Source organism: Amia ocellicauda, chromosome 18 (assembly GCF_036373705.1).
Source record: "Amia ocellicauda isolate fAmiCal2 chromosome 18, fAmiCal2.hap1, whole genome shotgun sequence".
In the NCBI taxonomy this organism is placed as follows: Eukaryota; Metazoa; Chordata; class Actinopteri; order Amiiformes; family Amiidae; genus Amia; species Amia ocellicauda.
Genome location: NC_089867.1, coordinates 27,743,518 through 27,759,599, shown reverse-complemented (window position 1 = coordinate 27,759,599; position 16,082 = coordinate 27,743,518). Strand labels below are relative to the sequence as shown.

At 38.4% G+C, this 16,082-nt stretch overlaps 1 protein-coding gene across 1 annotated transcript in view; it reads left to right on the top strand.

Moving 5' to 3' along the window:
* vwa5b1 (von Willebrand factor A domain containing 5B1) overlaps nt 1-8,332 on the top strand; it is a 56,241-nt gene extending 47,909 nt beyond the window's left edge. The window contains 1 exon segment of the mRNA XM_066691072.1: nt 1,718-8,332. Coding sequence (XP_066547169.1) covers nt 1,718-2,443 — 726 coding nt within the window. The 3' untranslated portion in view covers nt 2,444-8,332.
* Nucleotides 8,333-16,082: the final 7,750 nt, after the last annotated feature.

The following is a 16,082-nucleotide window of genomic DNA, read 5'->3' as shown; positions in this document are numbered from 1 at the left end:
ACACCGATCAGCCATAACATTATGACCACCTGCCTAATTTTGTGTAGGTCCCCCTTTTGCCGCCAAAACAGCCCTGACCCGTCGAGGCATGGACTCCACTAGACCTCTGAAGGTGTGCTGTGGTATCTGGCACCAAGACGTTAGCAGCAGATCCTTTAAGTCCTGTAAGTTGCGAGGTGGGGCCTCCATGGATCGGACTTGTTTGTCCAGCACATCCCACAGATGCTCGATTGGATTGAGATCTGGGGAATTTGGAGGCCAAGTCAACACATTGAACTCATGATTCATCAGACCAGGCCACCTTCTTCCATTGCTCCGTGGTCCAGTTCTGATGCTCACATCCGCATTGTAGGCACTTTCGGCAGTGGACAGGGGTCAGCATGGGCACCCTGACTGGTCTGCGGCTACACAGCCCCATACGCAACAAACTGCGATGCACTGTGTGTTCTGACACCTTTCTATCAGAACCAGCATTCACTTTTTCAGCAATTTGAGCTACAGTAGCTCGTCTGTTGGATCAGACAACACGCGCCAGCCTTCGCTCCCAACGTGCATCAATGAGCCTTGGCCGCCCATGACCCTGTCGCCGGTTCACCGCTTTTCCTTCCTTGGACCACTTTTGATAGGGACTGACCACTGCAGACCGGGAACACCCCACAAGAGCTGCAGTTTTGGAGATGCTCTGACCCAGTCGTCTAGCCATCCCAATTTGGCCCTTGTCAAAGTCGCTCAGATCCTTACGCTGCCCATTTTTCCTGCTTCTGACACATCAGCTTTGAGGACAAAATGTTCTCTTGCTGCCTAATATATCCCACCCACTGACAGGTGCCATGATAATGAGATTATCAGTGTTATTCACTTCACCTGTTAGTGGTCATAATGTTATGGCTGATCGGTGTATATATATATATATATATATATATATATATATATATATATATATATATATATATATATATATATACACACACACACACTGATACATGCATGCATCTTAGTTCAAACACTATAAATGAACCAGCCAATCAGATGGTAATACGGCCCAGGGAGGTTTCTGTCCCCTACCTGGGATAAGCATCCTGATGAATATTGGGTGTTACCACAGCTTGAGATCAATTCAGGAAACATATTTATTTGCTAGCAATACAGAAAAGGTCAGTGTGGCTGAGTCATCTCATATTTTCTGTAGGACTAACAATATTTTGGTTATTGTAAATGTGAAATGTGTGTTATCATCAAGTTTAAATGTGATTTATATAATGTAATTTCTGAACTGCAGACACTTACTGTGCAACCCAATACACGACATGTTGCAGACAGAGAACAGAAAGAGATGTATTTGCTGTAAATGTAAACAGACCTTTTTAGCATTTTTTTTTAATTTTCTGGGATGCAATTGGTTGTATCATTAAAAACACAAAGGTCCATAGAGGAAATACAACTAACCAAATGCCCCAAAACATTATAAGATAATTACATTATTGATTTAACCTTGAACAGAAATAAATCAAAACCTTGATCCAATCACTAATCTCACATTTCAGACTCTGTGAAGTTTTGTTTGCTTTGTTGAGCAGGTGGGTCAAATATTTGATTGGATCTTATCCCTAATCTGACCCCTTTATATTATGGTGTCCCTTCTGGCCAGAGTTTGTAATTAAAAAAAATAATTTCTAAATAAATGTCATCATCTTCTCAAACTTGTGTCTTTTGGCAGGTTTCCTTGCAGTTAGCATGTGGGGCATTCGTCCTGAATGATGCCCTTTGTGAGGCCATTAACATCCCCATGGAGAAGCTGAAGTGGACGTCTCCATTCGCCAGTCACCGGGTCAGCCTCACCCACGCCTCGCATTCGGGCAGCAGAGTGTCAGAGAGCCAGGAAGAGGGGAGGAAAGCAGGCCCTAGTGTTGAGGCGTCCCCGAAGGAGAGTACAGGGTTGAGAGACTTTGCTGTTAACCAGTGTGTTGAGCTCGGCAGCAACCGGAGGCCTTCCCATTTCTCTGGAGGTCTCGGAGAAAGTCATGCCAGAAGTCCCCGGACAGAGCATGAACCATCCTCCCCAGAAGCCACCTTTCAGGGGTTTTCCACCGAACGTGGCCCACCGTCGGTCAACTCCCAGACAGACAGCGGTAGGGGGTCTGAGTCGGAAGGGGTGGAGACACCCCCTGCGGTCAGCTGTCTGCAGAAGTACCTGGAGCCAGAGGGGATGGTGTGGGCCACCGCGGTGGCCCTGGCCTGGCTGGAACACAGCTCAGCCTCCTACTTCATCGAATGGGAGCTGATCGCGGCGAAGGCCAGCATGTGGCTCAATGCACAGTCCATCCCTGAAGGCCGCGATCCCGCCACGGTCAAAGGGGCGGCCAGGCAGCTGTTCGTCATCATGAGGCACTGGGATGAAAATCTGCAACTCAACATGCTCTGCTACAACCCCAACAGCGTCTGAACGAATCGCGACGGGGGTGGCGTGGCGAAGTACCCTCTCGTGATGCTGTTGTGTGTGTTCGTTTTCTTCCTCAAAAGCTGGTTTTGTTCAATGGGAGGGTCCATGTTGAAATGAACATTTTTCTCTTGCTTGCTGATTATTTTTTCAGTCCTGAATTGATTTAGATATTATGTTCATCTGGCAGAGATGGGAAGAATATTCTGAGTGCAAATTAACACAAAATGTCACAGAATGGCAGCACTCTTTGGGTTAGACTGTTTCAGCCTTCAGCAGCTTTTTAGACACAACTTGGGAAAATAACATCAACAATGATTGTCAAAGAACCTATGCATATAGATTTAAAAAAGTTTAATGGAAGTTATACTCCTAATGGGAAAGCGATTTGACCAAATTAGTAGTGTCCCACAGGGGCCAGTCATTGCTCCTCTCAAATAAAAACCAGGGGGGTTGTCAAAAATGACTGCAGCAGCAAATTCAATTCAAAAGTATGTTCATTGCATGCAGAATTACAGGTAACAGACATATAAAAGGGTGTTAGTAAGGTTAAGTAAGGCCTTTTCAGACTACTGAATCACGAAAGCTGTGCCTCATGAAGCACACAGAAATTGAACCGTTTGGGAACAGGCTCCCATTGGACGATGACAATGCACACCAGAGGGTGGCTCATTATGATCGCTTGTGTGTGAGTATGTGGTACACAACTGCATGAAGCTATTCAAAGAGGACAGTACAACAGTGCTCCCATTTGTATAAAATGTAGGTGATTACCCTTAGGATTGATTGAATAATTTACTGGAAAAGGTATAAGACTCCACTAAGAAAACTGAAAGACCCTGTAGGGGTCCACTCAGAGTGCTTTGCAGCCTTGTTTTGACTGACATGCAAACAGGATGTAGATTCACTCTGTGATGAGGACAAACTGAGGCACCACCAACTCCACTGTCACCACATGGAGGTACAGAGGACTTATTTTAAAAGAGGAAAATGTGATTAATCGCAATCATTGTTTATATTTGTTATAAATTAAGTAGGAGACTGAATTTCTTTATACAGGTGTTTTGTTTCATGTCAAGATCAGTCACAGGAAAATGTATTGTACTGCTCAGGCAAGCAGTAGGCTACATTCAATCTTGAATATAAGCATCCTTAATAAAGTTGAAATTACAGTAAATACAGGGAAACAACCAAAAGGTTGCTAATATGTATTTCCCCGTTAGATTTGCACCCTTACAAAAGCTAACTGTAACTCTCTTGTAAGACACCTGCAATAAATAGTGATATGGATAATTATAATTAATCATAATAATGTTAAAACCCTTGATGAAGGCATTACACGGAAACATTACCTTTTGCCAACTAATAAAGTGAGATTTTGTGAAAGAAGGGAAAATATAAAAGTGCAAAATATTTTTCATGGGATGAATAGTTTATACAGAAATACTGACAGAAAAAGAAGACACTGCCCAGAAAAAACCTGGCAAAATACTAATAATAATTGAGAAATCAGCATCCAGCTGTGATCTGGAGGACAGAAGGTCACCCCTGTGGGCCTTCTTTCATATCTAATGGTATAGTTGCATTTCATTTGCATTTGAATGATAACATAAGCCCAAGGGACCTTGTTTCCATTTCTTCTCTCTTCAGTGCCAAACAGGGTACATGGAATATAATACGTTAATTCTCAATCAATTAAATCTGTGATTAAAAGTTAGCTTTGGTGATATATATTTCAACACGATTCTCCATGTATTCTCTATTGCCAGGTGGGCAGAAAGGTAGCAGTTTTTTGTGCAGCCTATAGTTGGATTATGTTCAGATTTTGTTCAACATTTTCCATCAAAGCAAAAGGTTATAGTTAGGCTAGTCATCTGTCTAACTTTAGAAAGGCATACATTATGCAAGAAAACACTCACCTAAAGTAAACTCTTAATTGTTCTGACAGAAGCCTGATGACTGCGTTGCTAGTCTGGGGTGTTAATATTGTCAAACATGCATCACTAGTGGAATCAGGAGAGATACTTTTCTCTGAAGTTTATTTTTCTTGTGCTGGCACCCTGTCTATGTCTTCCCACTGACAGGTTCTTGTAGACCTTCTGGTAAGGATTTATGATTTTATTTTTAAATGTGTACTACTATTAACATTTATTCTCAGCATATGAGTACATAATAAACATTTAAATTAAAATAATAAAGGATTTTTTTTCTGACATATGTACCGTATTAAACAAAATGGCAGATTAGCACAGACATCCAAACAAGTTCCCAACAAAGCTGGATCTATACCTTTGTGTGAAATGAAAGATAGATTCTATATGAAAGGAGTGTGTGTGTACGGCTTTCCCCAGATGCTGTGCACAGTTTGGACGTCTCTCACGACATCATGCAGTAAGAGTGAAAGGCTTGCCTGAGAATCTGTGCCAATCTTCATTTTCTGATGAATGCCAGACTCCGCATAATTTTTATATGAAACCTGCCCATAAAATCTCCCCCATTTAGATTTTAAAGCACAACAAAAATCAACTCCATTCAGTCTTCCATATTAAAATCAATTGTACATTGAATGCAGAAGATATTTACAATTGCTTTTACTTCTTGAACACAGCTTCTGTTGCTGTGTGAGAAAAATCTCAATAGTCTGAACACAATCTGAACGTAATGTGGGTACTGTACTGGTTTGGAATAGTATCAGATTGTTACAGATTATTGTCATAACAAAATAATTAATTGTGTAACGTAATACTTTCCCACAGTACTTAAAATGGGTATATGCAGAGGTAGATAGAAAAAAGGAATGCAGAGGATGCAAAAAGATACAGTTCTGTAGAGACAGAAGTCTAGCACTTTAAGTTATGCAGTATTGTTTGGTTTTGTCAGGGCAATTGATTTTGCTCGCTGGAATGGCTGGTAAAGGTCAAGAAATTCTCTCCTCCATTGAAAACAATTAAACTGGCTTCATGCAGGATTCAGGGACACAATCAACAAAGAGCATGAGTTTAATTAAAGTTTTCCTATTTTTATGCACCTGCATTGAGATGACACAAGACATTAGGTTTAAGTTGGGATGCCTTCCTTCAGCTGAAGTTTGCATGCTGTACTCAAGAGTCAGTTATGTGAAGTTCTAGTTTAACCCTGTTCGGGTTCATGTCTGTTTTAAAGGATTCTGACCCAAGTAGCCCAGCAGATTGTTTGAGTCATTTAAAGAAGTGACATTGCATGAATTCAGATGGAACTCAGACAGGCACATAAATTGCACTAGACAGACCTGCACCGTTGATGAGGGTACGAGCCAATTAGCGCCTGCTACAGCCACAATACTGGACCTTTTTCCCTTTTAAATCCCTCTTTTGTCACCGGCTCATTAAATGATGAGACACCCATATTGGTATCTTGCTGTAGTGGAACCCATTTTGTTTTTGTTGTAATTGACAGAACTGCAAATTGCACTTATCATACCAGTCCTTTTAAAAGTATGCATTTGATACTCGCAAAACATTACTTATTGTATTGTTTGAGCAAATTGTATCGGCCTGATATCTTTGCAAAATGTTACTAAGTTCCAAATGACAGCCATGCTGGCAGCTTTGAAGTAAAACCTTTATACAACAGGTTTAGTTGAAAGTACAAACACGTGAAACAGGCTGATTTATTTTTATTTTTATGTATACTAGACCAGGAAACTCACCACACACTATAAAATGACGTAAATAGCTTGCCTATTCTTCGTGTTTGATATTGAATATTTGATATATTTGAATATTTGCATCTGATTCATAATTGAGGCGAGCTTCTGCAGTGAACAAAAAGTTATTGCAAATAACCCTTGTGATTACAAATGTTCGGGTTCAAAGAGCTGGAGGAAAGGATGGGGTTTCCAACCAATTAAGAAACATTTTTTCAAGGGAGGTGTAGATTTAAGATTCATCAGTCTGTATGTGTCCAGCACTTGGTACCAGCTTGTACATATGTACCAAAATACATAAACAAATCAGACTGTGTGTAAAAAGTGACCACATACATCTGTAATTCCTCATCTGCATCATATAGGCCTTTTCTATTCCCATTCACCACTTTATTTGGGTGCCTTGTGAACATTTTGCTTCACCTTTGGAGACATAAATGTTACTCTTTAGACAGTGCTGTCGCTTGTCTCTCAAGTTTGTCAGCCTGTGTTTGAAATCAATCGATGTGCTCATTAGCCCTAAGTGCCTAATTACTGTATGAGCTTTTATGGCAACTGTGTGTCAGTAATGGAATTTATTAATATTCATATCAAAGCTTTTCCGAGGGATTGTAATGTTGAGCAAGCTGTTGTCTAAGCTGCACTCATTTGAATTAATATATATATATATATATGCCACCACAATGACCATTGACCAGGAAATTATCAAGAGGTGCTTTAAGTGCAGACTTTCATATTTTATTTGAGGGAAGTTACATCCAAATTGGGTTAACGGTGTAGGAATTACACCCATTTTTACACAAAATGCAGAACGCCCCAAGAACAAGCAGGAACTAAAGACAGCTGCATTGCAGGCCTGGCAGAGCATCACCAGGGAAGAAACCCAGCATCTGGTGATGTCTATGGGTTCAGACTTCAGCAGTCGTTGACTGCAAAGGATTTGCCACCAAGTATTGAAACTCACAACTTAATTCATGATTATGTTAGTTTGTCCAATTACTTTTGAGACCCTAAAATTGGGGGGGGCACCTATAAAATGGTTGTAATTCCTACACCGTTCACCCAATTTGGATGTAACTACCCTCAAATTAAAGATGAAAGTCTACACTTAAAGCACATCTTGATTGTTTCAAATCCATTGTGGTGGCGTACAGAGCCAAAATGATGACAATTGTGTCACTCTGCAAATATTTATGGACCTAACTGTATATGACATAAAGTAAACTGTATTAAAGTAGCAGAAGTCTATATAATGTATGTTTATACAGTAACTATTTTGAACATAAGACTTTTTCATATAAAGCTTTCAGTTGTGTTGCACAGTAAACATTTTCGCTGAGGGCATAACACAGAAAAAAAGACTAGACCGGATTTTCTGTTTTACTGTTAAAACACTGCTAATCTTGAAATACACATAATGTACTGTTCTCTTTGAACCTACAGACGGGTTCACAGGGATGTTTTCAGCTCCTGGGCTGATTGAGCTCCTTCCATTCAGACCTCTCTTAATTGGTTTCAGCTGTTAGGAAACTAGAAAGAACATTTTGCAGTAACCCTGCAGAGATACCCTCGGCTGGATTGTAAGCAGTTTTGGGACCATACATAACAAAAATGTGTTTTTAATAAAGTGGCATTGCTTATTTTGTAGGGACCTGCAGCTTTAGGGTTACAAAACCTCTAGGATTAGGGTTCCCCAAAACTGCGCAACATAGACAATACCTACAGCAAGGTGTTTCTGAAACCTGAATCACATTGACATGGGGTTATATTTTTATATAAAAATATACAAGGGTTTAATAAGCCAATGCACTGAGTTGTGAAGTAAGAACATAAAAGGTCTAGAAACGAATAGGCCTGACCGAGAATACAGTTTTAGTGATGTACACTTACTGTATGGCCTCATTGCATTACTGAGTCTGTTACCAAGACCCTGTAGGCGATTGTCCACCTGCATATAATTTGAAACCAAAAACATCCCAACAACTATGAACCATGAAATGCTGTGCTTGTGAAAACAATGTGGTTGCAGGCTTTACCTTAAAACTGAGGATCAATGGAAACATTGCTGTTGCACAAGTGATTGTGTATTGAAAATGGTGTTGACTGTTTAATATTTATGTGCTGCTAATGACGTTTCTCAAACTATGTCAGTGCTCTACTGGACTGTCATGCATGTAATAAAATGAAAATGGAAACTGCAGTAAATATAATTTGTAGGGTGTGTTTTTCACCTTTTAAGATCATTCAAATTGGGTTATACATTATAATAATAACAACAACTTTGGCATCAAGGAAAAGTATATACCGGTCATATTTTAGTACAATTACATCACTTCCAGGGTTCTCAGGTGAGTTATTCAAATTTTCAGAGAGGTTAATAGACTTTAACCTATTCATTTTGTACAAAGGACATTTTTACAGTAATTCAACATGGTTAGACCCATTAGGTTTCCAGGCCAAACACACAAAACATACAGAATATCACTCGTATTTCTTGATATATGAGGCCACGTCATGGTAGAATAATAGTTTTCATTCACTCTTCATACGTTTTGACTGTGCTGTACTTTGATGTTTAATCAAAACAGTATGGGTGGCAGTAGACTGAATACAACAAAAGCACAGTAGCACATTTCTTGCAGGTAGGGTCCTAGGGTTTCCATATATATTGTGCAGTTCTGTGTTTTGACATCTATTGATGATGGGCTACAATAGCCCAATATTGTACTATATACAATTTGTTTCCAGTTTCAAATTTTAATGGTCTTGGACCTGAAGACAATTCAGGGATCAATTTTCATGTAGAATAATCTGGACTTGGGAAGAGGAATAGCGTAAAACAGACCACAGGTGGTTTTATTTGTTTCCATTCTGGAAAAAAAAAGTAAAACAAAACCTAACTCCTTGTAGGAAGCACTATCTGTAGCAGGGATGGTCTACTACACACAAAACCTAGCTAGCCCTGGACAGCAGTCTCATGGTCAATTGATTTTTCCATAGGTCATTATTAGGGTTGTTGTCATCCAAACTCTATTCAGAGTCCTCAACCAGTTCAATTCTTCATCCAATAATGGCTGCTGTGCTGTCCATGGTCCTAATCTACTGAGACCCGGCTGCTGTGCTGTCCATGGTTCTGACCAACGGAGTGCTTGGCTGTGCTGTCTGTGGTCCTGTTCATTGCAAAAGAGAGTTTGTGCAGTACATAATGGTGATTGAAGACCCGTACCCTCGACTCAATACAATATATATGCTTCATAATAAAACATAAGTTGGTTCAATGTCTGTTAAAGTAGTCAATTTCATTTGTGTCCAACTTCTTGTGTAAAAGCAATACAGCAATGTGTTACAGGCCACATCTTAGCCTCAACTAAAAGAGTGGATTGGACCTTTTTTTGTTTATCCCCCCTGCAAAATCAAACCAATTTATTTATTTATGTATTTGTGCCCTGGTTTAAAATGTACTTTCCCTAACAATTTATACTCAAGGGTGCTAAGCACTATTCAAATTTGTACTGTTTACAATTGCAAAGATTAAACAGCTCTATTTTGCAAATAAATAGACAAGCTGCTTACCGGTCTTGACTCCCCACCTGAACGGAAAGCATCAATTGCAGGTTGCCTGGCATTTTAGCTGTACTTAACAACATGAAAGTGTAAAGAGCAACGTCCATCCCAATAAACAATTACATCTTCATCCTTGGAAACCCACTGTGCCTTCTAGGTTTCTTTCAATCTGGGCTCTTATTTGGAAAACCTGACTCAAGTGGTCTTTGAGCTCCAGTCCACAAAGTTTTGTAGGAGAGCCTGAAAACTTCACACACTCACTCTAGCGTAAATGTCACTGTTTCCGATTTCACATTGTGATGTTACTTACGGTATGGAAATGCGATGTTAATAGCATTTCTTTATCAGATTCTGTCACTGGTATTGATAAAATCAATATCACTGCGACACTTACAGAGCCGGCGCCACTGCTCCAGAAATACGGCATTAGCCTTTGAGTGACAGTTGGGCACAGCACTGTTGGTGCTATTATTAAAAACAAGGGCTGGATTAAAACTGATCTAAACAATCCTGAGACTCATTCCAAAAGTATAATGTGACACATCTTTTTCCATTAAACAGAGTGTGGTGTGGCTTCCAGGTGGTCCATGGGCTGAAGCAAATGCAGGTTGATCTGGAAATAATTACAGTATTTTACCTTTTGTTTCAGACATGAAAAATGAAGTTAGGTAAACTACCCCCATTTAATTAAATATATGATTTTCTTTTCAGAATACTTCATTTCTTAGCAGCTGGAGAAAGCCATTCCCACATCACTGCTGTAGTCTGCTAGACTCAGCCTATTCACAGTGTAGCACCATTCATCCCTTTAGTATGGGGGATGGGAGACGAGGAAGAGGCAACTACCGTGGTGGTTTTAGGGTCTCAGATGCAAGAAAACTGGACTGAAAATGAACCTGAGTAAAACCAATGTTTAAGAGCTTTGTCAAATGTAAGAAAACTGATTAAATTCAATGTGGACAAGTGCAAGATATTACATTCAGGTTACAAAAATGTCCACTATATTCTACATGGACTCCTCACTTTCTCCATCCAAACAATGTGGGGAAGCAATAAAAAAGGCAAACAGGATGTTAAGGTATATTGTCAAAAGTGTAGAATTGAGATCAAGGGCAGTGATGTTCAGACTGTACAATGCACTAGTTAGAGCTCATCTGGATACTGTGGACAGTTCTGGGCTCCACACTTCAAGAAAGATATCGCTGCTCTAGAGGCAGTTCAGAGGAGAGGGAATGTCCTACTGAGAGACTGATGGAACTGAACCTTTTCACCCTGGAACAGAGGAGACTACGTGGGGACTTGATCCAAGTCTTCAAAATCATGAAAGGCATCATTCACATCAGACCAGAGGAGCTTTTCCAGATCAAATTGGATCCTTGGATCACTTAGTTATTAATGGACACCAAATGAGCATGATGAGGCGAATGGCCTCCTCTCGATTGGACACTTTCTTAAGTAGATCAACAGATACTTGAAGAAGTCAAAAGTCATGTCTACCTTGAGCAACAAATCAGTGCAGACAGATATTATGGAAAGAATGAAATGAAATGGTCACTAAATACAAAAATATTACAGAAACTGTGGACAACACAAAGAATCATGGAAATACGTCTGCTTGGAATAACAAGAAGAAATAGAGAAAGAAACTCATGGATCCAAGAACAAATGTAAATATGTGACCTAACTGACACATTGCAAGAAGAACAGATCAAAGATGAACAAAGGAAGTTATTGTATGGATACCAAGAGATGAAAATACCTAGAAGACCACATAGAAGATGGGAAGAGGAAAACATAAACAGATGGAGAAATGTATCATCATGTACTCCTCTTGTAAATACAGCAATTGTATTTATTAAGCCTTGATGTGATGTGATGCAACAAGGAACATGGAACTCAAAAGGTAATTTAGTTAAGGGATTCATAACCTTTCCTCTTCATTACTAAAATGCTATAGTAATATAGTATAGTTGCTTTTAAATTAACGTATAAGCCCCCCCCCCCCCGTGATTATGTTGTAAGTCGCCCTGGATAAGGGTGTCTGCCAAGAAATAAAAAAAATATATAATAATAATAATAATAATAATAATAATAATAATAATAATAATAATGATAATAATAATGATAATAATAATAATAATAAACTTAACAATAAACTTAATAATAAACTGTGATGTGGAAGAGGGAAATAATAGATCGAAGTGGAAACAGTTTAGGATTATTAATGGTTAGTTTTTTTATGACAGCTAACTTTATTGAAATGTGTTTTTATGGACTAATTGTAACGTGCTTTCATGCTTCTGTAGAAGCCCTCAACTTTAACAGCCAGTGTGATTTTTTTAAGGCATTTAAATTACGCAGTGTAGCAGAATAATGACTAGCTTGTTTTAATTTGATATCAAAGGTGTGTGAATATCTTGGTATTTAAAAGGGCAGTTTATTACACACTAATTACTTTTGTAACATTTGATGCACAGTGCACAATCTAGATAATTAAGAAAACAGCACAGATCTCTTTAAATTGGCTATATTAATAGAGTAATGTTCAAGTGTGAGCTTGTTATTGATTTTAAAACAATTACATTCCCTCTAGCAAGTCAGAGACCACAAAGGCTTCATTATAGAAGCCCTCCTTTTGTGTGTTCGGGGGGGGGGGTGGTCGCTTATACGTTAATTTAAAAGCAACTATACTATATTACTATAGCATTTTAGTTATGAAGAGGAAAGGTTATGAATCCCTTAACTAAATTACCTTCTGAGTTCCATGTTCCTTGTTGCTCCTTAGGCTCTTAGCAAGAGGGGGCTCATCACATCAAGGCTTAATAAATAAAAGTACTGTCTTTACAAGAGGAGTACATGATGATACATTTCTCCATCTGTTCACTGTTTTTAAGTGGCCCCATTGATCCACCCCTCTGATGCATCCTCAGGTGCAGTTTTTCCATCTCTATATAACACATGGTAGAAAACTGGATAATGAAGACAGCTTAACTCCATCAAAGTTGTTATGTGCCCCTCCATAATTTAAAGGACAACACAGAGAAATAGTGGACTTAACACTTTACACTACCATCGTCTTTACATGACTCCAGCAAAACACTGAAGGAGACCATCTCTCCAAACCTTTTCACAATAACACTTGAAAAAGTTTTCAAGACTTTGGACTGGGAAGATAAACAGAGCTCATTTGAATAACTTCCATTTTGCTGATGACATCATCAACACCTGAAGACCTTCATCTTCAATTTCAAGACCTCTCGGACACAAGTATGAAAAATGCACACAAAATGAACATGAGTAAAACTAAAATGATGTTCAATACTTATGATTTTATGGAAGAAATCAAGAGCAGAGCAGAGTAAAATTGTGATGGAGTGCATTTGGAAGAAATGGCACACTAGTAAAAGGAAATCTACCCATTTGCCTGGAAGATAAACATATTAGTTTAATGCATACTATCACTGTTCACTTATGACTAAATGCAAAAATGATACAGAAACTACAAACAACATAAAGAACCATGGACAAGTGCATGCTGCAAATAACAAGAAGAGACAGAAAAACAAATAAATGGATCCAAAAACGAACAACAGCATGTGATGCTTTTAAAATGACAATGCCACATTGCAGATGGACAAAATAATCTATAGAATAGATCATCAATTGACTATTGGTGTTTTAAATAATATTAGTTCAGCATACACCTAGCTTAGACCATTATTGACTACTGAAAAACCATATATTTGACCCACCAGATCCTTTATTTACCAAGTAACCCTATGAATTGAAGGTTACTATACTATGCCAACATGGAGTTATGGTTTCAAGAAAATTTATTTCTAACTAAGTTGTATGAATATCTGCTGAACTATTGTGGTGAGTCACTCAGTGTCCTCTGTAGTGTATATGTCAAATATGGGCTTATATATTATCTAGACTGGCAAACTGGCCCATCTAGGGATCAATACAGCTACAACAGAGAACAGGTTTTCTAGGGGGACCTATTTAAGTAATTGGATCAGCTTTGTATTGGCAAACACTCAGCCAGAACCTTATCTTGTTGTAACTTTCAGCCATTGCAGTAGCAATCCAAGTAAGCGGAGATTGATGTGTTTATTCATAATTAAATGTAGAGCTCCAGAAAGCAATAAAGCTAACACATGACACTTTATCTTAATATAAATAAGGAAATGCTTCTTGTTGATAATTAAGTTCTCAGAAAAAAGTACTCCGCTAATCTTACAAGGTATTTCATATGTTAAAAATACTGTTTGAAAATAAGTTCTTGGAAGAAAGGTTTATTTTTTAACTGGTCAAACTCTAAGCATGTAAATTGGAACTCTTAACCCTTAACTCACATCTGCTGATCTCTCTTCACTCTCTCTGCATGGCAGCTTCTTGTGTTGGAGGGGTGTTGTCTAAAGCAGTAACTAAGTTATATTTCTCGTCGTGTCAAGCATCCATCCTGGCATCTGTTCATATTTCAATGCAGGTACCTTCCCCAATAGCCTTCCCCTATAGCCTTCAGGCCTGTCACACACCGCTGCAACACACCAATATGAACGGCAATAAACCACAAATAAAAAAGGAACACTGAATGGTCTACTTTGGTTACAGGCACTGGGAGAAAGCTGACCCTTTAGATGAGCATCTGGTTATATTGGATTCTTTGAGGAATTGTGAAAATGTGCTGCTGAAGATCAATCCAGTTAATACACTTTTTAATTTGCCAAGCGTTGTCATGTTTTAAATTGCAGGAGGTGATGTCTTGATACAGCTAAGATAGAAGGCGTTTCTAACATGAACCCTTTTCAAATATGAGACGAAACCTTGTAGGCCAATACAACATGGTGATGCTTCAGATTACTTCAGCAAAAACATAGGATCTTCTGGTTTTGTTTTACCTGAACTCTCAAATTCCTCAATTCAGCCATTAATTTGCTAAATTGAATCAATAAAGCATTGTTTCCAGGCTATAAGCAGGTGGGAACCTAACAAATCCTTCAGGACTAGGATTGTCCTCCACTGCAGCTATACACAGAGTTTTAAAATAGTAACTGGAAACACACAGAGACTGAGTTGCAGCTCTTCATCTTCATGAATTTTTTTTTTGTGGATTTGTTTCAAATGTAAATCCTGAAAAGCCATACTATAAGGCAGCAGTGTGGCGTAACAGTGAGGGCTCTGGACTCCTGAGTTCAGTCCTGGGGGGGACACACTGCTGCTGTACCCTTGAGCAAAGCACTGTGCCTAGTACCTTTAATTGAGTATAAGCCCAGCTGTATAAATTGGTCATTGTATGTCAAAATAATGTGATGTATTATAAGCTGCCCTGGATAAGGTTGTCTGCTAAGAAATATATAGTGGTAAAAACATGTGAATACATTATTTAGTTTCAGTTGAGGGGGCAAAGCAGCCAAACCTCACAGTGTGATTTTCCCTTAGAAGAGACAATGTATTTACATGGATCACAGTATGTGAATGCAAATAAAATAAAATATGGTTCAAAGCTTGGAACTTATGGTGTTTTAATCTGAGGAGTAATTGTTTGGTGACCAATTTGATCAGGAATGAGTGGGATCTCCATAGACAGGCCAAACCAGGAGGAACTGTAGTTTTGGACACCACATAATGAAGCTGATATTACAGTAAATACTAAAGCAATTAACTAAATAAGACTAATAAAGTACATTACACACATATGCTATTAGTAATTCTGACAACTTATGTTTTCCTCTTGTATTAATAGTTTAGGTGTTGCTTAATTTAATTGTGTTTTTAGTTTTTTTGTATCTTTTTAACTTTGTCTGAGATTATTTATACTTCTGACTGAGGAACTCCCTGTTTGCAACTCTAGCTAGTCTGTTGCTACCCAAACAAACTCTGACCTGTGTGGTCACCAAGATTTTATAATCACCTTCTATCTAGATCTTCCCATTTTCATTCCATAAGATAGAGAGAAAACAAATACATTTCTAGAATTGATTACTAAGACGTTTTAGTAATTTGTGGTGTCTACTGCAGGAACTAAGTCTTTGATTTGAAGGAATTGCTTTCAGAGAGAGCAATGGGAGCTCTGCATGATGTATAGGTTTCAAATATTGTATAAAACATACAAGATTTTAGTTTTTCAAAACCATATTTTGAGTTTAAGAAATCTGAGGTTAACGTTTCAGAAATATAGAGGCGTATTTGTAAATAATTAAGAATTGTTTTCATACTAATCATACCTTGTCTTTTATGAATTCCATAATATCTGCTATCTTTAAAAAAAAAAAAAACTAAAACAAGTGTATATCTTTCCTTTTTTCAAATAGCACTGATTGATGTATTCTGTAGATACTGTGAGGATCCACATCTGTTTTCTCTATTTTAAATGACATTTCATTAATTTCC